Raw genomic sequence first — 21,592 nt, 5'->3', positions numbered from 1 at the left:
CCATATGACCCTGTCCGGATAATCAGGGGATCTTTAGAAGCCCCACTTTGGGTCTCTTGCATCAGGCACAACACAGAGGAAATTGCCAGTGATGGTCCTAGAAGAGGTGTCCCTTGGTGGACAGCCTCCCAGCAGCCAGTGAGGGAGTTGCCAAGCAGCCACGGAGAGACGCTGCCCAGGAAGGTAGAATGGAGGCCTCTTCAGGCAAGATAAGGGGTGCTCTGTGCAGGCTGCCTGCAGGGGCGATGTTGGTCCAACGGGCGTGGCAGAGATGTGTTCTGCTGCTGGGCCCTGCCTCCACCAGGGAGCCGGTGGCCACCTGGTAAGGAGCCCAGGACGTTTGTTCCCAGGGGCCTGCCCTTGAAGAGCGTGGGGCAAGCCAGGGGTTTGCTGCCAGCCCAGCCAGGAAAGGCCACAGGCAGAGGCCACCTGCGCAAGAGCCAGTGAGATACAAGACCCTGTGGGGCGGCACTACCCCTTAGCTAATTTCACATAGTTGCATTATATTTTGCATGAAATGACATATAACAGGATGGTCTCATTCATAAATACAAGTTTTCCAAAGTTTCCAACATAGTGGCCACAAGTGCTGTCATCCCCCCAGGCTGTCACCCAGTGCAAGTTCACCTCCCCAGCAACGCCACTGATTTCTGCATCTGGCCCAGTAAAAGTGACTATACAGTATATTCCCTTTTGTAGGAAGCTGAAGCTGCCTCCCAGCCTTTGAGGGCTGGGAAGAGGAGCCCCTGCTCTCTTTCTGACATTTAACACTAGGCACCCTGCAGGGGGGGGCCTGCCTTTTCCAGCATGTGTTGACAGCTGCTTGTAAACCGCTGCCCCTGTGTGGCGGGCCAGCACCTTTCACGCTCAGCTTCCTTCTGGTTTCCTCATCAACACTTTGCTGAGTTCGTTCAAAGAGTCGGTCTCCTGGGGATGGAGAGATGGGGAAAAGGGAGCAGAAAGGTATTTCATCTCAAAGGGGCCTCTGTTCAGGGAGCCCTGCTGGAGTACAGTCAAGGACTCAGCCCTGCCGCAGAGGCCCCCAGAAAACAGTAATTCACAGGCTGGCCCCTAATGGGAACGTCATGGTGAGTGGCCAGGAACTACCACCCCCCCCCCCCAAAAAAAGTTGAAGCAGAGGGCAGTTCCTCCACCTTTCCTTGTGGGCTCCTGGAAAGGAAGGGGGCCTCTTGTTGGCCCCTGAGACAAGCAGGAGGCTGGACGAGACAGACTCACCTGGTCTGATCCAGCAGCTGCTCCTGTAGTCCTGTGGAAGGCACTGTTGGCAGGTTTCCATGAAGACTGGGACTGGTTGGGCCCCTGCTGGCTGTGGAAGCTGTGTCAGGATGAATATGGATACCGGAATTCTTGCTGGGGCTTGGACCAGGTGATCTGCTGGGCGAGTCCAACTGCACTGCTCTGATGCTGTGTGGACCTGGGCCTCTGACAGGCATGTGCTGCTCCTCCTCTCCCAGGGCTCTCAAATTTATTTGCAGGTGTGGGTGTGACACAAACTGGGCACCTCTCCCTTTCCCTCCACTCAGAAGCAGTCCAACTGCATGCAGTGCACACAACACCTTGGGGCAAGCAAAGCAGCCCTGTGCAGCCTGAGGAGCTGCTCTGGCAGAGGATTCTGGGATGCAGAGAGCTCTCGGGCATCAGGAAGGACCTGGGGTTGCTCCTCCTGGATTACGAGGAGATCAAATGCCTCGAGGCTAGTTCTCTCCCCCTCCCCCCACTAAACTGGCTGGGGAAGTCCATTGCTGGAGGATCTCCAGATGCATCCGGGAAGCTCTGGGATGGGCCTGATGTTTTCTGGCCACACAACTAATGAGTGAAATGCAGCAATGCAAGAAAGCAGTGCCAGGCAGGTTGGTTTTCATTGAACAAAACAGATGTTTATATAAAACTTTCTTTTGAGAGGAAGGACCATACATAAAAAAAGAAAAGTCACAGGGAGCAGGAGGAAGATATCAACACGCGACTTATAAATATACAGTCTATACAACTTAAATATGTATATAAAGCATCTCAGTCATTCTTGTCCACAGGGTTTCTGGTGTTTTGAAATTAGAAGAAAAAACATTTTAAAAAGTAACAAGAGTAGCTGCCCCCCCAATAGTTTTCTTAGAACTTTTTGACATCAGGACCTGAGGCTGAAAATGTCCATCTTCTCTCTTAAATGGTCAATATATAAATATATATTTTCAAAATCAGAGTTAAAACAAAAGACGGTAACCACAACCAGTCAGGTGATTTGGTGGTGACTGTACTTTAGGTTCTAAAATAATTATATTTCTCTCCCCCCCCCCAACCTTTATGCATTAAAAAAAATTACTGAATCAAGTTGACTTGATTCTATAATTGAAATTTTGAAAATTTTTACCATTTTTGAAAAGCCGGAGACAAAACCACTCTCAAGTTAACCCGCGGTTATATAAACCAACCTGAGTCCTAGTCTGGCCTGGTATCAAAAATGCTACATACCTTTTCATGGCTAGAAAACGTAGGGCCAAGGGCAGACTTGGACCCCTTTTGGGGCCCTTGGGGGGGTACCACTTTGCTTTTGGTCCAACCCAGGCCACATCTCTGGCCAGACGGCCTCTAAGTCACGTGGGCTGGCAGGTGGCTGGCTGCTACTGAACTGGAACAAAAACTACAGGGAAAGCCATGGCTCCAAGGACAGAACGGCAAGCAACTCCTGGGGGCTCCTGCTCCAATGCCTCCCCACACACAGAACGTGTGAGCTGCCGCATCTTGAAAGAGCACCACCATCACCACCACCAGGAGCTCCACCCTCAGGGGAGAAATCCCTGAATAACCTCTGGCTGACCTGCCTGGTGAAAGAGCAGCTCACAGCATGTCTTCTTCCTTGGAAAAAACACACTCCTTGCAAGAATGGCAGTCGTTTTTCCTTCTGTGGGTCAAGCTCCTTGCAGAACAAGACTGCACACACTTACCCGTGATCCATGTTTATCCGCAAGGCATCACCTGGCAGCCTGACGTGTCCTGCCAGGCTCAGTGTGAGTTTCTCTGACAGAAGAACCTCCCACTGCATCCAAGCAGGCGTCTCATCCTGCATCCCTGTTCCCCGAGCATCATCTCCATTCCTGGCTGTTTCTTTACAGCTACACAGTGCCACTGGATGTGTGGGAGGGGCTCTTTCTTTATACCAGGTTATATGGAAGGGTAATGTTTCTTTCCTTGAGGGAAGGAAGGACGTGGGCAGGAGAAAACCCCATGGTACTGTAGGAAAAGCATCAACTGTTGAAAATATATATATATATTTTTAAATTACCTGTCATGGCACTTGTGTGGGAAAAGGACCTGCCTTTTCTACAGATCAGACAATCCTAGTTCAGCCTCCTCTGGAATTCTCTGCCTTCCCAGTTTCCTCTCTCCTGCCTCAAACTAGGCTGCCTTCGTTCACCCCTTGCAAGAGGAAACAAACCTCCCCAAGTCCAGCTCTAACTTTCCACTGTGTCCGTCATTTCTGTTCCTAGGATCTGCAAGTCAGTCTGTGGTTCTCAATGCAAAAATAAAATTATAAAAATATATAGCAGCAAGAATAAATATTAAATATTTTTCCTTTAAAAAAGGAGTCTTTTTATAATACTATAAGCCCAAAAAATTCTAATGGAAAGATGCTGGCCATTCCAGGAGTCCATTCAGTCTGCTCTGTAAACATTCCTTTAGCTGAGAATTTGGAATTAAAAAATAGAGATGTCAGATTCCACGGCTTGGGTGAAGAATCTTCTTTAGACCTAGAAATGAATAGGAAAGAGGAGGAAGGGGATATTAGCACAAAAAATAACAGCTAAGCAGGACCTCCTTACCCTCCCCCCTCCCCCCACCCAAGGAGGAGCCCCTGCAAGGTCAAAATGAACTTTCCTGCTACACAAATAGTTGAACAGAACCCCAGTCAGACAGTGGCTCCAGCTCTGTTTGCCAGTTTCCTGATGAGACCAACCAGCCTCTGGTTCTTTGTGCTTCACCAGCTGCTGCTGCTGCCGGCATTCCTCCGTGTCTGCACACTTGGCTTGCTCCCTCCTGACAAGGTGAGGCCACCATCCCCCCACCCCAGGTCAGGGATCACCCACTGTGCACACTCACCTGGAAGTCGTCGTCCTCAGATTCTCTTGGGTGCCAGTCCAAAAACTGGGTTTTATTCCTTTAAGGCCCAGGGGCAGGCGGGCCTGTCTAACAAAAGTTGGCTGGAGACTGCCTTTAGGAACACCAACCCTCCCAGAATAGCTCTTCCAAAGCTGCAGGGATCCAGGGTTAAACATTAGTTCCTGGATCTTAAACACAACACTTAAATCGTGAGTCCATCTCCCTTACCAGGTGCCCTGTCCAGCAGTTTGCCGGGTTCGAGTGCCTGCATGTTGTGTTGAGAGGACCGGACAGGATTGGGATTCTGTTGGTGTACCGTCCGCCCTGCTGCCCAACAGTCTCCCTGCCTGAGCTGACTGGAGTGATCTCGGGGGTGGCATTGGAGGCCCCCCGCCTATTAGTGCTGGGGGACTTCAATGTGCATGCCGAGGCACCTGCGTCAGGTGCAGCTCAGGATTTCATGGCCGCCATGACAACCATGGGCCTGTCCCAGAAGATCTTGGCCCCAACACATACTGCAGGACACGTGCTGGACCTGGTGTTTACAGCTGGGCATGGGGGCAGTGATCTGGACGTAGAGGAGATCAAGATCACTCCGTTGTCATGGACAGATCACTTCCTGGTAAGGTTTAGGCTTGTTGCGACTTCCTACCTCCGCAGAGGCGGGGGACCGTTTTCTATGGTCCGCCCCCGGAGGCTAATGGATCCTGAAGGTTTCCTGAGGGCTCTGGGGGATTTCCCCACTGCCAAGACTGGCGTCTCATCTGAGGCCCTGGTTGACCTCTGGAATGGGGAAATGACTAGGGCAGTGGATGAGATTGCTCCGGAGCGACCTCTGCCATGTCGCAGACTCGGAGCGGCTCCTTGGTTCACTGAGGAGCTGCGAAGGATGAAGCAGCAGGGCAGGCGTCTAGAGCGACGGTGGCAGAAAACTCGGGATGAATCCGACCGGACACGGAGTAGAGCCCATTACAGAGCCTATTCCGTGGCGGTGGTAGCAGCGAAGAGATCGTTCTTCTCTGCTACCATTGCGTCTGCTGACAACCGTCCGGCAGAGCTGTTCCGTGTGGTGCGGGGCCTCCTCCATCAGGCCCCCCCAGTAGACCAGGAGGAATACACGGTCAGCTGCTGTGACGTGTTTGCGCAACATTTTGCAGATAAAATCGATCGTATTCGTCACAACTTGGATGCCACATTGACAGTGTCTGACGATGTCCCCTTGGCAACTGCTTGTCCTGTGTTGTGGGATTCTTTTCAGCTTGTACAGCCTGAGGATGTGGACAGACTCCTTTGGAGTGTGAGGCCATCTGCCTGCCTGCTCGACCCTTGCCCAGCTTGGTTGATAAGAGCTGCCCGGGGTGGGCTGGCTGAGTGGACAGGGAGGGTGGTCAACTCTTCCTTGATGGAGGGGACGTTACCACTCGCTTTGAAACGGGCGGTGGTTCGCCCCCTCCTGAAGAAGCCCTCCCTGGATTCCACTGTGTTGGATAACTACCGGCCAGTCTCCAACATCCCGTTTCTGGGCAAGGTAATTGAGCGGGTGGTGGCATCCCAACTCCAGAGGGTCTTGGATGAAGCGGATTATCTGGATCCTTTTCAATCTGGCTTCAGGCCGGGCTTTGGGACGGAAACCGCCTTGGTCGCCTTGGTGGATGACCTACGCCGGGGACTGGACAGGGGGAGTGCGTCCCTGTTGGTCCTGCTGGACCTCTCAGCGGCTTTCGATACCATCGACCATGGTATCCTTCTGGGCCGATTGGCCGAGTTGGGAGCTGGAGGCACTGTTTTGCGGTGGTTCCGCTCCTACTTGGAGGGTCGGTCCCAGATGGTGGTGCTGGGGAATGCCTGTTCGACACCCTGGCCCTTGAGATGCGGGGTGCCACAGGGCTCAATTCTGTCCCCCATGCTATTTAACATCTACATGAAACCGCTGGGAGAGGTCATCCGGGGGTTTGGAGTGGGGTGTCATCAATATGCTGATGACACCCAGCTCTATCTCTCCTTTCCTCCAGACTCCAGGGTGGTGGTTGAGGACCTGGAGCGCTGTCTGGAGGCAGTGAGGATCTGGATGGGGGCTAACAAGCTGAAGTTAAATCCGGATAAGACAGAGGCTCTCCTGGTTAGGAAATCCTCGATGCAGGTGCTGGACTATCGGCTTGCCCTGAATGGGGTTGCACTCCCTCTGAAGGAGCAGGTCCGCAGCTTGGGGGTCCACCTGGACTCGCAGCTGCTCCTGGATTCCCAGGTGGCGGCTGTGGCTAGGGGGGCCTTCGCTCAGCTTCGGCTGGTGCGCCAGCTGCGGCCGTACTTGGATCGTGCAGACCTGGCCACGGTGATCCATGCCTCGGTGACATCCAGATTAGATTACTGTAACGCACTCTATGTGGGGCTGCCCTTGAAGACGGTTCGGAAACTGCAACTAGTGCAGAATGCGGCGGCCCGTGTGGTTACTGGAGGTAGGCGGTTCGACCCTGTCAGTCCGCTTCTCCAGCGGCTGCACTGGCTGCCCATTCGTTTCCGGGCCCAATTCAAGATGCTGGTATTGACCTTTAAAGCCCTATACTGCTCTGGACCAGGGTATCTTAGAGATCGCCTGCTCCCGTACAATCCGGCTCGCCCTCTCAGGTCATCAGAGAAGGCCTTTTTACAAGTGCCGCCGCCTAGGGAGGTACGTGGGGCGGCTGCAAGAAATAGGGCCTTCTCAGTAGTGGCACCAACTCTATGGAACTCCCTTCCCCTTGACTTAAGAATGGCTCCCTCTCTTGAGACCTTTCGGCAAGGCCTGAAGACCCTTCTGTTTAAACAGGCCTTCTGAGTTCTTGGCCTTTTAACATTTTTTAACATCTTTTAATTTTTTTTTTTACAGGCCTGATTCTTTTATGACTTGCTGCTGCTCTATGCTCTTTTTACCTATTTTTACTCTGACTGCTGTTTTTAGTATGTGTTAATATGTTTTTATTTGTTTTTAAATTGTTTTTAATATGTTGTAAGCCGCCTTGAGTCCCTTCGGGGAGAAAGGCGGGGTAGAAATAAAGTTATTATTATTATTATTATTATTAAACAAAGACCAGCATTGTGTAGAGGAGAACTGAAGGCCTTGTGGAGACACTGTAGATTCCTGATCTGTCAGTCTTGGACAGATAGGCCCAGTGCAAAGGTGGATCTGTGCCCAAGTGCCACCCTGATGAAACACGGTTGCACTTGGGGAGATTGTGTGCTCCAGTCCACGAGGTGAAGAGAAGCGGAACCACCTCACCCCATGACCCAGTGACTTCCTCTCTCCTTGCTGCTGGGTGGGGTAGAGAAGGACAAACCCTGGGCAAGGGCACACTGTCCATTCTCTGGATTGTCCCAGATGTCACTCCAGAAGGCGGGTTGGACCAGAGAAGCGCCCCTGAAGGAGGGTGGGGCAAAATGCACAGTAGGAAGAATTGCATCACCCAATTATCCATGGTGCCCTCTTCAGTAGAACCAATCCACAGCACAAGCCTATCCAGGTTTACTCAGGAGTACTTGGATGAGAGACCGCCTGGGAATACCGGGTGCTGCAGGCTTAAGCCATAGTCTTTCGAGACTGAAGGTTGCCAACCATTTTTGGACCAGAGGCTGCCAGGCCAAGGAAGGGCTACAAGAAGAAAATGGCCTGAAACGAACAAGCTGAAGGCAGGCCAGCTGCTGACCCATTTCTGTTGGACCTGGAGCCCCACAGGTCTATCACTAGAGTACGGAAGTGATGAATATGATGTCAAATTGTGGTTGAGCAACCATTTGCGTGAAGGCAGACCTCTGGAACGGCCCATCATCCATAAGCTCTTCAGACTTGCATCTGCATGTGAGGACTGTGCAGAGCGGCTGGCCCCTCCCTCCTCCGTAAGGCAGACCTATGGGGGGTGGAGTCTCACCACACCACATCCGTCTGAGCAGGAAGTGCAGTGATCCCTGCGGCCACCAAGACTTGCACCTTCCAGGGACTCAGCTGCAAGCAACATGCAGCTTCCTAATCCTGCATGTCACCTCTTCAGAATTCGATGCGTCTAGCGCAGGGCCAGCTTGCCACAGAAGCTTTACCAGGGAATGGTGAAGCATCAACATCTCTCCTAAGCAGCTCTCCAACTTGCAACTGGTGAAATCCTTTGGTTGGACTCCCTCTCTGGGGGTAGTGCTGTGTCTCAGACAGAACATCCTGGATGTGTTGCTTATCCTTTGAGTTGCCTGATTAAAATATTCAGCGGCTCCCCCCCCCATTCTGTAATGATTTTAAGTAGCAGCATCTGGTGCATTTCTGCTTGTTCACAGAAGCTGTGAGGATGGAAACAACTGGTGCAGGAGGTGGAGAAAAGGCAGCCCTGTCACAAAACCCAGCAAGCACTGGCCAGGGAGTGGAAGGATGCATTCTTTGAAAGTGCCTGGGAGGCAATCTGGGTCAGATGATCCCTGCCGAGACAGGCTGCACCCTCTGCACGGTGTTTCTAGAGGCAGTCTTCCAGAATGTTTCAAAGCAGTCTGCCTCATAGTACTGGCCTGGCTGGCACTGAACCCATTTTGTGGAAAGGTACCCGAGACAAGCTGGAGAACCTGGAGTTCAAGCCTGGGCTGTTAATCACCTCCTGTACTGGACCCCGAAGCATTTGCGCACTTGGTTTGTGTTCAAAGCCAGGCTGTTTGCTGCAGCTTCCTGCTGTTCCTATCAGGCTTGTCAGCTGTGTTAACCTCCTGCTCCTACCTTTTCTGGCACCTGGTGCACATTCCCACCCCCTACAAGATCATTGGTGCAAATGCGATTTGTCAGTTTATCACAGCAAAACTGTAAGTGCAAGTAAGGTGCCTCATCATTAACAAGCTGAAACAGGATTCGTATCCAGTCAAGGCATGCATTAAGGAAAAGAAATAAAACTTTGGCTTACCCATGTTATTTGTACAAAAGCTCGACTCGTTGAGACACTTCCTGTAGAACTCAGTGTAAAAGGAGCCATGTATATTTGACTTGCATAGTAAGGCTGACTTTGCTGTTGGAGTGGCAACTCCCAGGACAGCCACCCTTGTACCTGTGTGTTCCATTTGCCAGCAGCTAGCTGGGATTAGCCACAGAATGGGCTGTGTCAGTCAGCAAGCAAAGCACACTGGTGAAGGGGGGTAGTTTTGGCCCGGATCTGGGGCAGAGACCAGCAAGCAAGGACCCTGCAGTGTTGCTCTGGCAGAAGTCCGCATCACTTCTGCCTTCTGCTCCCTGTTAAAGCACTCTTGGTGTGGTCTTGGGCAGCACAACACGCTGCTGGTGGGGCTTATAGAAAAGAGAAAGTGGGCAGCCTGATGAGACAGCTGCCCCTTGGGGTCTGGTGTGGTGGGGAAGGGGGGACTGCAAGGTAAGAGCTGTACTTTCATGTGAAGGCTTTTAAGCTTGACTGTCTGTGCGCCACCAGTCAATGCTGCACGGGGGCAAGTAGAGAAAGCTGAACAACCTAACTTCAGCCACTGCAACTGGCTAGAGGGGTCCCTGACGCTATGAGCATGGCTTCTGTGGGGAAAGCAGCAGCGCCAGTGACATGCGCACTGAGCAGTTTTGGCCATCAGCAGATGATGCATTACAGTAAGTCCCGCTCCTGTCTCTGCCATTTGGACAGTTCCCCTACAAGCTCTGGAATGTCTATTTCAGCAAGTTCAGCAGGGATGAGGTGAGAGCCCTCAGTCCAGTGGCACTGCTGCAGAGAGCTGCAAGACGCCTTCCAAAGCACGGACACAGGACCCAGCTCCTCCACAACACCCACTGCCCACAAAGCGCTGGTTTAAGCAAAGGCAGCATCTTGTTTGGCTCAATTTGCAGTGCTTGCAAGCAGGTTTCCACACCAGTAGTTAAATATTGCTGTCCTAATTACCAGGGCCCTGGAGGAGTTCAGACAACATGCCTGACCTTCTGAGGAAGTGATATTTATCACACTTTGGAAATTCAGCACACTTTTGAAACCTGAATCCAACATTGCCCCCAACTTTTAAAAGGCTGATTTCAACAGACAGGGGAAAAAAACACCAAGTCAGCCTCAGGTCAGGCAAAAACCAGTCGCTCCCACATGTAGCCTATAGGGCTGGCAGCTGGCTCTTGGTCCAGCTGTCCTCACACAGAGGCTGCCATAACTGGAACTGCTGCGAGGGGTCAAATGGAAGCTTCTGCAATCAGATTCAAGGAAGGATAATGCGCTTGAAAACCCTGCTCTGCAAAATGTATCCAAGGATGACCACACTCTTCTTCCGCACAGAGGGTGGCATTTTAAACCCAGGCAGCAGAAAGCCAGCAAACGACCCACATTATGCTCTCTGATTGGCAGGGATGACACTTCCCATCTCAGTCTGTGGGGAGGGGAGGCAGAGTTTCAGGAGCCCCTTTGTCCAAACACAGGCTTGGAGCAATAAACGCTGAACAAACAGTTCTGCAGGTTTCTGGCATCGTTCAGGTTGAAGACGGAAAAGCCAAGTCCTCTGCGGGCCACAGTACTACCGGGATCGACACCTACTGCTTATGGTTTATTACCAATGCACCTCCCCTCTGCCCAAGAACATTAAAATAAAAATTGTAATGAATGTATACATTAAAGCATTTAAAACAGACACACCATATGTTTAAACAACCCTTGACACATAAGGGGGCAAATCAAAGAGCGGGTGGCCTTGTCAGTCCAGCACTCCACTTGCTGCTGCATGTACATTTGCACCATCAGCTGCAAGCTGAATGCCCAGCAGGACTGCTCAAAAATGGCCACATCTACCTTCACCTTTGGTGGGCCTGGCACTGTCACCTGTAGCCCTCTAAGCTAGTTAGGGGGCAACAGAATAAGCAGAGTGAAGGACTGAGTGTATGTTCATTACCTCTGTCGCGTATATGCACTGTGGCTCCATCTGGTCGGGGATGATGTAGATGGGGTGGTAGGTGCCTTCTTTGGAGTAACCAGCAGAAGTGAGAGACCGGATAGGCTCAGATTTTTTACTGTAGTGGAGAAGAAAGGAGCAAGTAAGGGGTTAAACCTTAATTACAGCCTGATTACTTACAGCTATAATAAAAAAGAGATTCTGGGGCTCAAGTCTATTCAGAAGACACACCTTCAGAGATCCTGTCCTTCAAAATAGAGGTGGACTGGTTAGGGTTACTCACCAGAGAGGAAATGGCACTCTGCACATACTCAGGCACTACTGTAGTAACACTGAGCCATGGTGTAAACTAAGCCTTGATTATGGTGGCAACTTTCAGTCTAGAACAGTGGTTCCCAAACTGTGGGTTGGAACCCACAAGTGCATCGTGACCCAATTTTTGGAGGATCATGAAACTGACACATTGATAGCCAACAGTGAAAATGTAAAGAGCCCTATGGAGATGGAGTACACATGCACATTTACTCATGAGAAGGCAAATGTGCCTTGATCCACTTCAAAGGGCAAGCTGAAGTGAACACAGTGCCACCGGAATAGTCCCAATTCTGTGAACGCAGGCCCCAACAAACTCTTCCTACTCTGGAAAACCAAGGCTAGCAGAAGCCAACTGCCCCTACTAGTGGATTCTCCTAGCTGCCTGGGAGTGCTCCCATCAGTGTACCACTGCTCAGGCCTTCTTCCAAAATGCCACTGTTTCCCTCTTCTCAAACAAAGGCCTGCTCACTCAGCCTAAGGCCAAATTTGCATTCCACCCTAGCTTCTAACCTCCTGTGCGATGCCACCTGCTTCCCTGGCACCCATTTCCTCCAGTCCCTCTCTTGACCACCTTACAATCTGGTCTCTGTACTCACTGAAACTACTCTCCTCAAAACCAGATCCAAAGACCTCTACTCTATCCTCCTCCTTGACCTCTCCTGCTGCCTCTGATACAGTTGACCCTCTCTCCACAAAGCCTGTCCTCAGTTCTGTAGCAATTAACAATTCTGCATGAACAACTCACAAATAAATCTCTCTTTGACTTTGTGAAACCCCATACAGCTCAGGAATGGAGGTGGTGGTTGGGGAGGGTGAGGGGAGGAGGAAAGCTTAGGGTGGCTTTTTTTGCCATCCTTAATGACTCATGACTTGACTAGAAATGACTGTAAATTTCTCATGGGTCGAGTTGCGACAGTCGCATGCTATGACTCGTGAGTCAAGTCATGGGGTTGCTGACTCGGGACTCAACTCATACTCTGCGCCTTGAGCACATTCCTGGTGTTTTGCCAAGACTTTTAATGGTGGCCACAAACATGTGGGGGGACGACAATGACTTTGCAGTGTATCACTGGACTCAGCGGAACCTTTTCTGGCAAGCTGCACTGGGAAAGGATTCTTGAGGATACCCTGGGAGTGCGCACAGCCTTTGGGTACACAAGTCTGTGAATTGTGGCTTTTGTTAAATCTCATCAAATCTCTTAAGAATCCGTTGTTCTCCCACCTCCCTCCCTGAAAAGAAACAGGAAGCAAAGGCTAAGAATAAACAGTTTTCACAATGGACGGAAGTAAACACTGGAGGCCCCCAAGGATTTATATGTTGGGACCTGAGCTATTCCAAGTGCCCCAGAGATTGCTTGAAATCAGCACAATCCCAAAGGACTGCCAACTGGAACAGCAGCACAGCTAGGACTGCAGAGCTTGTCCACCTGTGGCAGGCAGACTGCACAAGAGACGAGAGATACGTACTCCCAAAATGTGTTCACACTACAAGTTCACATACTTGAAAGCTTCACACTTTAAAAATTTAAACATGCATTTTGAAGCCACATATACAAAAGAATTTCTCAACCCATACCAGATTGAACAAACCCTTAATTTCCTTAATACAGCTTGCCTTCAAGAACTTGTTTTAATCTCCAACTCCCAGGTAATCTACAGTGCAATGGTAGCCAGGGTAGAACAACAGGGATTCTGCCCACCCAGACCTTCCATAGGACACCTTGTTTTGTCCAACACTCTCAGGTGTGTGCAGAATACTTCAGGCTCTTGCTATTGTGGGTGAAGAAGAAACTTCATCCCATGTCAAGTGTACAGTAAATATATTTACTTACAATACTTCTAGTATCACTTTAAAGACTATGGGAAATGCAGGAAGCCTCAAGAGGGCAGCATTTATTCACTCTTGAGCAGAGCAATTGTGATTTGCATTTAAGCAGTCAACAGGCCTACTTAGTTAAATCTGATGGACTTATACACACACACACACACACACACACACCCCAGCGAGACTGCAACTCAAGGGTGCTGGAACTGACTGCAAACAAGACCTGCTGCCCTAGATATCTTGGGATCCAGCAGGCTATCCCGGAATTACAACTTGCCAGTATGAATGTTCTGGTTGTGATGCCAGGATGAAAATGAGCTAGTTCAAAACAGAGGCACAATCTGGAAATACTGCTGTTCCTCTCCTGTAGGATATGATCTATTTCACCCTTTGACCTCTTTGAGTTTCTAGTATGAATTCCCTTCAATCAAGTGAAAAAGTCAACATTTTTGGATCTTTTGAAGAATGCTTTCTACTAAAAGACTATTCAATTAAAACAAATATCTAGGCCAGTGGTTCCCAAGATGGTGAGTTGCAACCCACCAGCTTGTGTAAAGCTGCCCCGTCCCTTTCAGGGACGGGGAAAGGGGAGAGGCAGCAACGCAATCCCCGGGATCATGTCACTGAGGGGGGATGCTTTCACTTACTTTCCATGGAGTTAGGACTGCAGCAGGCTCCAAGAGGTGCAGGGAGCCCTGCGCAGGGCTCCCCGGGGCTTGGAAACTTCAAACGGAGCAACTGCAAAGCACCTCCTTGCAAACAAGAAGCGCTTTGTGATCGCTCTGTTTGAAGATTCCAAGGCACCACCTGGAGTCTGCTGCAGCCCTAACTCCATGAAAAGTGAGTTACTTGCTGTACATCCCCCCTCACCCCCTCCCAAAAAGTTTGAGAATCAGTGATCTGGGCAAAGAAAGAGAAGAGTGAGCCTCAAATCAAGACATGCTTCTCAGTCCACGCCAGCCATTTTCAACCACTGTGCCATGGCACACTGCTGTTCCGCAAATGGCCTGTAGGTGTGCTGCAGGAGTTTGAAGGAAGGTCATTTAGCGGTAGGGCCATTGGGAGATGCAAGCTTCCCACCAGCAGCATGGTGTCCATTGTCCAAAAACTGATGGTGTGCCTCGACTATATTAGTACCTTGTCAGTGTGCCATGAGGTGACAAAGGTTGAAAATCATTGGTCTCTGCCCACAGTCATTCTTGGGCCACTTTTCTACAGTAATTTGGCATGACCAATATTGCCCCTGAGCATTTCTCCAGATGGGGAGAGCTGCAGTCAATAACCAGCAATCTCCTCCTGGACACTAAAAAGGCAAGTTCTCATAAGAAGAGCCCTGCTGGATCAGGCCCAGGGCCCATCTAGTCCAGCTTCCTGCATCTCACAGCAGCCCACCAGATGCCTCAGGCAGCACAAAAGAGCACAAGATACTTGCATATCATCCCACAAGTGCAGATTCAGGTGCCATGTTCACTATACAATCTCCAGGAGGCCTATTTACATTGTGTGATTGTACAGTAGTAACACAACAATTGTTTACAAATGAGGTGCAATCAAAGCAAGCAGAATTTTCTTTTTGTCAGCAGCTCTTCCTCTCACTGCCCCCAGTCCAGCTCAATCTGCCCCACTCCACACCACCTTTACAGTAACCAGACCAGGCAGGTCAGAAAGTGCCACTTACTTCTCCAGCTTCCTGCAGACAGATTCGCGACTGTGATCCAGCAGCTTCCTCTTACAATTGTACTGGTCGCTGTTGAAGCTGGCATCTCTGTTTGATACCTTGAAGCGCCCGGGAGAGATGAGGAAGCCATCCCTCTCCTTGAGATTATTGAAGGTTGCCAGGTCATTGCGGACACGGCTTTTCACAGCCTTGCGGCCCTGTCTCATGTGCCGAAGCACAGCGACGGCGGCACAGGCTGCGAGCACCAGCGTCATAAGCCCCAGAGCAAAGGAAGCTGCCAGTGCAACGGGGAAAGGGCCCTCGGCCACCCGCTGGCTGCTCACAGGGGTGGGGACCTGGACTCTGAACTCACAGCTGGAGCCCATGTAGCCAGCAGAACACTCACAGACATGGCCTGAGAAGTGGGTGTAGCAGGTGCCGCTGTTCAGGCAGGGGCTGGAGCCACAGGCATCCATGCGGGCACTACAGTCCTTCCCACCGTAGCCCAGGGTGCAGGAGCAAGTGTAGCTGTTGGGGCCGTCAACACAGGTGCCTCCGTTGGCACAGGGGTTCCCCGCACAGTCATCTATATTCAATTCACAGCGAGAGCCGGCAAAACCTGGACGGCACTTGCAGATCACGCTACGGCCCAGGTCCAGGCAGTGACCGCCTGGCAAAGAAAGAGAGAAGGTGATTAAGAGCCTGAGTCAAACCCTGCTGGATCAGGCCATCCAGGCCAGCAGCCTGTTTCCCACAATGGCCAGCTAGACGCCTCTCACATGCAGGACAGAAAGGCCTGCCTCTCTCCCTTCATTACTCCCCTGCAGTTCTTGTGCTGTGTTCTATTTATAATCTGCTTTACAGCCAAGACAGGCTTTCAGAGCTGCTTGCCATTAAAACCCATACAAAGGTACATTACAGCCCCTCTGATCAGGGATGTGCTGGTGTGTGGGGTGGGGCAGCAGCTTCTCCTTCTGGCCTCAAGCAGGTGATGACACTGTCCACGTTCCAGTCTTTTCTGTCCAGGGCTGCAGGGTGACTCACAGGATGGCTGATGGTGAAAACCCAACCCAAAGAAGCAGCCCTTCCAGTTATTTTATAAGACAGGGAGTCAGAAGATTTTTGGTCTGGCTGTAAACCATGCATTCATGAAGGCCTACAAACAGTCACTTGCTCAGGATAAGGAAGAAAAGAGTTCAGGTTTGCAAATTACACTGAATGGGAAGAGAATGGGAAGAAAGATGCTGTTTGAGCCATGTTCAGACATCATTGTAGTCCAGTTCCTACAGAGACATCGGGAGTCCACCAGCCAGCCACGCTTCTGTCCCTGCACGCTCAGTCTTCCTCCTTTTTCATAGTGCCCAGATCCAAGGGGGCTAGGGTGAGAGCACCAACTCTGAAATGGGAGTTCCACTATTCTTTGGCTTTTTTTAAGGTGCCAAGATGCTGTTTCAAGGAATTAGTCTCATCATAAACCAACTGCAAGGATCAAGAAATTGATTTTCATTTTAGTACAACTGCTGCCTGACCATTACTGCGTGAGGCAGTTTGTTCGGGATGACCAGTGGATATTTCCTCTGCTTTTAGCTCACCAAACACACTTACCCTGAGGCTTACAGTCATTAGCTGGGACACTCAGCTGGGACATTAGCTGGGACATTAGCTGGGACACTACAGTCATTCTAGTACTGTAGAACAGTGTTTCTCAAGGTTTGTCCCCTGCTGTACCACTTCATGTGGTCCACCTATGCAAAGTACCACTGACATCTGGATTGGGAGGCCAGATACAATGTGGCAAACACCAGTAAGAGGTGGACAGGAGGGCTTTTTGAGCATGGAAAAGCAGGAAGCTGCCCACCGAGCCAAGCTTCCTACCACTGTTTGTTGCATCATGTTCCTGGTCTCACTGCCAGGCAGCAGGGGTCCTGTGAGTTTCACCACAAATATCACTGGTGGCACTTGTACCACTGGTTGAGAAACACTGCTGTAGAAATAACTCACATTCATGGCACAACATAGCTGCCCAGTTTAACTACAGTGCTATCTTAGCTGCCCAGTACTTTGCTAGAGCTCCTGTAACAGACCCATACAGACCTTAGACAAAACTGACCAGAATAAAACACAGCGCGAATGCCTGTTCTACAAGCATAGACTGGTTTCCAAATTATGAACCCCCCATCAAAGGGCCTGGGAACTGGGGCCACGTGTGTTGCGAGGCTCAACATTCTTTCAAAACTATGACTTTTGTGGTCCTTTGGGGCAGCAAAGTTGAGCCAGTTAAAAGTTTTTAACCCTATAAACTGTAGGGTACGTGCATGCACGTGAGTCCTACTATATAGATGTGGCCTTATAAGGATTCTAAGGTAGCCGGTAGTAGATCACCTCTCACAAACAGGTTTTTAAAGAAATCACTCCATCGTGATATTCAAAACCTAGCCAAGCAACAACCTCTCTCTCCCCCCCCCCCGCCTGCCTCATCGATATAAGGTACCTTGGAGACAAAAATGACACTCACTGTTCAAACACGGGTTATTACTGCACCGGTCTATCTTTTTCTCACAATTGGAGCCATGGTAGCTCATTGGACAGTGACAAGTGTAGCCGCCCATGTGCTTCTCCACACAGGTGCCGCCGTTGAAACAAGGCCCGTCGGCACAGGTCATGGCACTGACTTCACAGTTCTTGCCGTAGAAACCTTGAGGGCAGGTGCATTTGTAGTCATTTTCCAAGTCCTGCCAAAAAAGAAAGGAAGGACAACCAAATGAACAGGGTCTTCTGTTTGGGAAGAGGCAGGCGCAATTCACTGGGACATCTCCTGCACAAGCCCCACGGAGATGAATGGGAGCTACACATGAGCACTAGAGGGTTGTGCCCTACTGGGTCCAATCCCCTGGTCGAGGCCTCCCCCAAACCACTGAAGATCAATCGACATCTGCTCACCAGACCACCTCCTCACTCAGGCTCAATGTAAACAAACCTGCCAGGTATTTTAAATTTGATTTGCATTTCAATCACATCCTTAGAGTTAAACTCCAAGGGGGAAAAAAAGAGGACAAACGTTTTCTAGCTTAGTCCAGCAGCTCATATCATGATAAGTTGACCTTAAGGAAAAAGGCATTCTGAGCAAGTGACATCTTTCAGGTCCTTAGTCCTTCACCCAAGAGCAAAGCATTTGCAAGATGTGCCTTGGTCCAAGTAGTTCAGCTCTTGCAAAGCTTAACATTGCCAACAACCTGGTTTAGGAAACCTGAGGCTACAGAGATGAAACAGACCCCATCAAAAGTAAGCTACAGGTTACCTGTACATGGAGCAGGATCTATAGGTCAGTCTGGACACTGCAAGGCTGCCATCCAAAGAGGCCAAGTTGCTTGGTCTCTATGCAGAGGTTGTAGCTCTCAGCATGTCTGCAACAGATTGGGTCAGAGTACTGCAGACTGCAGCTGTTGCCCTGTTATATACCTCTCTAGAGGGCCAAGAGCCTGAGATTTAGAGGACAATCAAAGCCAGGACCTACAAAAAAACTAAGGTACTGTGACATGAATTCCTCACCATAACCTCTTTTTCTTGTCACATTAAGCTCTGGGACTTCCAGCAGTTCAGAGTCCCTGCTGGAGAAGGTGCTTCTGGGCTCATCAGCATCCTGACCCTCAGCCCTGATCCTCCATGGTGGATTTCTCAGCTAGGTGGCATCTCCTCCTCACATTTCTTTAACAGTTCTCTCTACTTCCCATTTCTGTTGTGCTGCTGTGGAGGATGCGGGCCTGCCTCACCTTGGTCAGACCAATGGTGGGTCTAAAGCAGTGTTTCTCAACCAACGGTATGGGTACCACCAATGGCACTTGAGGTGGTGCCTGGTGGTACTTGCAGGACACCTGCCACACCCCAGTGAGACTAGGAACACAACAGAACAGCAGTGGGAGGTTCAACTTGGTGGGTTCCAAAGAATGCTTTGAAAAAGCCTTCCTGCCCACCCTAAGCCTCTTACTGGTGTTTGCTGCATTAAATCTGGCCTCCCAACCCAGAAGTAACTGGTGATGATGTCACTTCCAGTGGTACTTTGAATAGGTGGACTATGTGAAGTGGTATGGCAGAGGACAAACCTTGAGAAACACTGGTCTGAAGCAAACCAAGACTGGCAATGGCTTATTGGGGCACTCCAATCACCCAAATCAAATGGCTGACTTCAATGGAGGGTTCACCCAATAATCAACATGCCAGAAGTCAAGCCTCTCTGGGAATCCCTGCTCTGCCTCAATAGCCTACCCCACGCTCTGACATATTCAGTGGGTGGGATGGATTGCATTTCAGTGGTGAGGGGGAATGCATTCTACACCTGCCCAGGGTGTTCTTGCCACTTCCCACATTACTGGGCTGAGCCTGGGTCTTACAGGTTCCAAGGGTGCCTCTTGGAGATCCTTAGTTCCAGGCACACTAACCAATGGCATTATAAATACAACCATCTCCTTCTGATCAAGAGGATCCCCTTGAAGCTGCAACAAGCCATCGCTTTGAGATCTTTTGTGCAAATGCAGTTACAAGAGGTGAGTTTCACAGGCATCCCTGAGCTAAAACGAAAAAGGATTGTACTGAAAAGACATACTGATGACGATCAGAACAGCCAGGTCCCACAGCTGGGTTGTAGGTGGTTTTAGGGTGCTTTGGAGAAGACGCTGATAGTAGTTTATGTGACCTCTGGAGTTTCAGTGGTTACTGTCTATTTGGGGGAAAAATGGTTTTCGAAAACACAGGGAGATCGTATGACTCACAGCAAGGAGAAAGAATGGAGACTTTCTTCTCTACTCCAAAGACCACATCACAAGCTGGATGAGGGAAGCAATTTTAAAGCAGGCTGGACCACCACCTTCCTGTCACATTAAGCTCCACACGTGTTCTGCGAAGAGGCCGCCAGCGCAATCCTTCTTCAGTGGCGCTGGTGCAGCAGCAGCCTACAGTGTTTGTGACACCCAGAAAATAAGCAGCACTAGTGGGAAGGCCTACAAATCCAGCCGCTGCTGGATCCAGGAGAAGCACCTGACAGAGCAGGTAAGCTCCTTCTGGCAGTGTGGGGACAGGAAGGGGTGTAAATGGGGCAGAGGAAGGGTGGAGAGGGCTGGGGAGTGGGGGTGGGACCAGCAGCACTGGCGCACACCAAATCCTTTTCTCCTTCCCAGGCCTGAAAGCACAACACAGGCTGCTCAGGCTTGAGCCAGTTATTCTGCTGGCATGGATCTAAGTAGCCCCATTGAGCATGCTGGGCTTTACCCAGACTAAGGGGACAAAACTCAAAGAAGACCTCCAGCCTGCTCCCAGACAGCATAGGATACAGTGTTGGCTGGGTGGCCCCACTGTACAGGTGCTAGTTAGGACTGAGCTGCCTGCTAATGAAAAGGCCAAACACCCCCCAGTTGACAGGCAGGTAGCTAAGCCCTGGGCATTTGTTGCTGAAAGTTATCAGAACGTGACAAAGATGGCAGGGAAGGGGAGGAACGCACTGCTCAGAGAAGGACCCCTCTCTTTTCATGCACTTCCAGCCTTTCCAGCAGAATCGTGGTGAGAGATGACCCCAGTGGCTAGTCTTGCAATCAGGCTACTTGGGACAAGGAACTTGACACGCTGCCCTTGCCTCACAATGGCCCACTAATAGAGCCTCTTGCTTAGAATGACTGGAAAATAGCTAGGAAGACCATGAAATTGAAAGAAGCAGGCATAAGCTTTAGGACTGACATTAAGTGGGTGCCTAGAGAAGTGGGTCACTAAGACAGCTCCTTGTCTATGAACTAAGCATGGCTGCATCCACAGAGTTCTGCACTGATAGCTGCTGTGAACACACTGCCAGGTACAAGATATATCAAGGTTAGGGTGGGGGAAGAAGCAGGTCACCTGAGGTGGTGGGTCATGTGTGTGCCTGCAAACAAATGCACATGCGTGTGCATGCTGTGCAGTGAAACAGCCTTCCCGACTCCTGGCAGAGGTGCCCTAAGAAGCAAGGGAAAGAGCCATTTCTAGGCACTTGTATGAGGCGGTCCAAGTCTGCAGCTGCAATTGGACAGATGCTAAGTTTAGAGCAAGGGACACCCCCAGGCTCACAATGTCACGTCTTCTTTTTCTGGCTCAAGAAAGGCAGCCTCACAGGTGTTAAAACTGTGCTTCCCTTCTCACTTGCAGTGCCTGAAACTCATCTCTTGAGAGCTGCAATTCTAGATGGTGTTAAGGTCTCAGTCCTCAAGTGAGCCCTTATCGGAACCATCAAGCCTCTGTCTCCAGCCATACTTTCATTCCATGCCTTCTTGTGGGAGGAGCCGGCAGCCAACCCAGCTGTGTGCATCTACTGCTCCCTTTCATGATTGTCTGAAGAAGTTATTGCACTTCCTGAACATTCACATTTCTCCTTTGCATTCATATTGGCCACCCATAGCTTTGAATGTTGACATCTGCCCTGAGTGCCAGGTACGGTACGCAGACAGAGTATTTTGGACTTCTCTTTATCTTTCACCTGTCAGAATCCATCCCTTGCTAAACACTGCTTCAGTCTTCACAATCTGTAAGCAAGTCCACTCTGTGGAGACAGCTGACTTCAGGTCTTGTGTCACTCCATGTCTAGACTCCTGCTGTGCTTTTTCACTGCCTAAACCACTTATCACCTCCAGCCTCTCATTTGCTGCTGGGTGTGTTCTTGCACCAGCCCTTCCCACCACACAGTCTTCCATCGCCCTTTGGGTGCTCACTAGAAACTTCCTTCTAAATTGCTTTGCATTCTTGCACCCTGCTTCTTCCAAATCCAGCCTGTTCCCTTCATTCTGCAGCTTCCGATCTTCCCATTAAAA

General features: G+C 50.3%; 1 protein-coding gene across 1 annotated transcript in view; it reads right to left on the bottom strand.

Annotated features, from left to right (window-relative positions):
- Positions 1-1,876: 1,876 nt before the first annotated feature.
- DLL3 (delta like canonical Notch ligand 3) overlaps positions 1,877-21,592 on the bottom strand; it is a 43,826-nt gene continuing 24,110 nt past the window's right edge. Inside the window, exons 7-10 of the mRNA XM_066638155.1 lie at positions 17,284-17,500; positions 14,790-15,438; positions 10,972-11,089; positions 1,877-3,764 (exon numbers count right to left, since the gene is read on the bottom strand). Of these exons, the coding sequence (XP_066494252.1) occupies positions 3,759-3,764; positions 10,972-11,089; positions 14,790-15,438; positions 17,284-17,500 (990 nt within the window). The 3' untranslated portion in view covers positions 1,877-3,758. The remainder of the gene's footprint in view (positions 3,765-10,971; positions 11,090-14,789; positions 15,439-17,283; positions 17,501-21,592) is intronic.

This window comes from Tiliqua scincoides, chromosome 10 (assembly GCF_035046505.1).
Source record: "Tiliqua scincoides isolate rTilSci1 chromosome 10, rTilSci1.hap2, whole genome shotgun sequence".
NCBI classification, from domain to species: domain Eukaryota; kingdom Metazoa; phylum Chordata; class Lepidosauria; order Squamata; family Scincidae; genus Tiliqua; species Tiliqua scincoides.
Note: the sequence above shows the minus strand (reverse complement) of the source record. Positions and strands in the feature narration are given on the sequence as shown.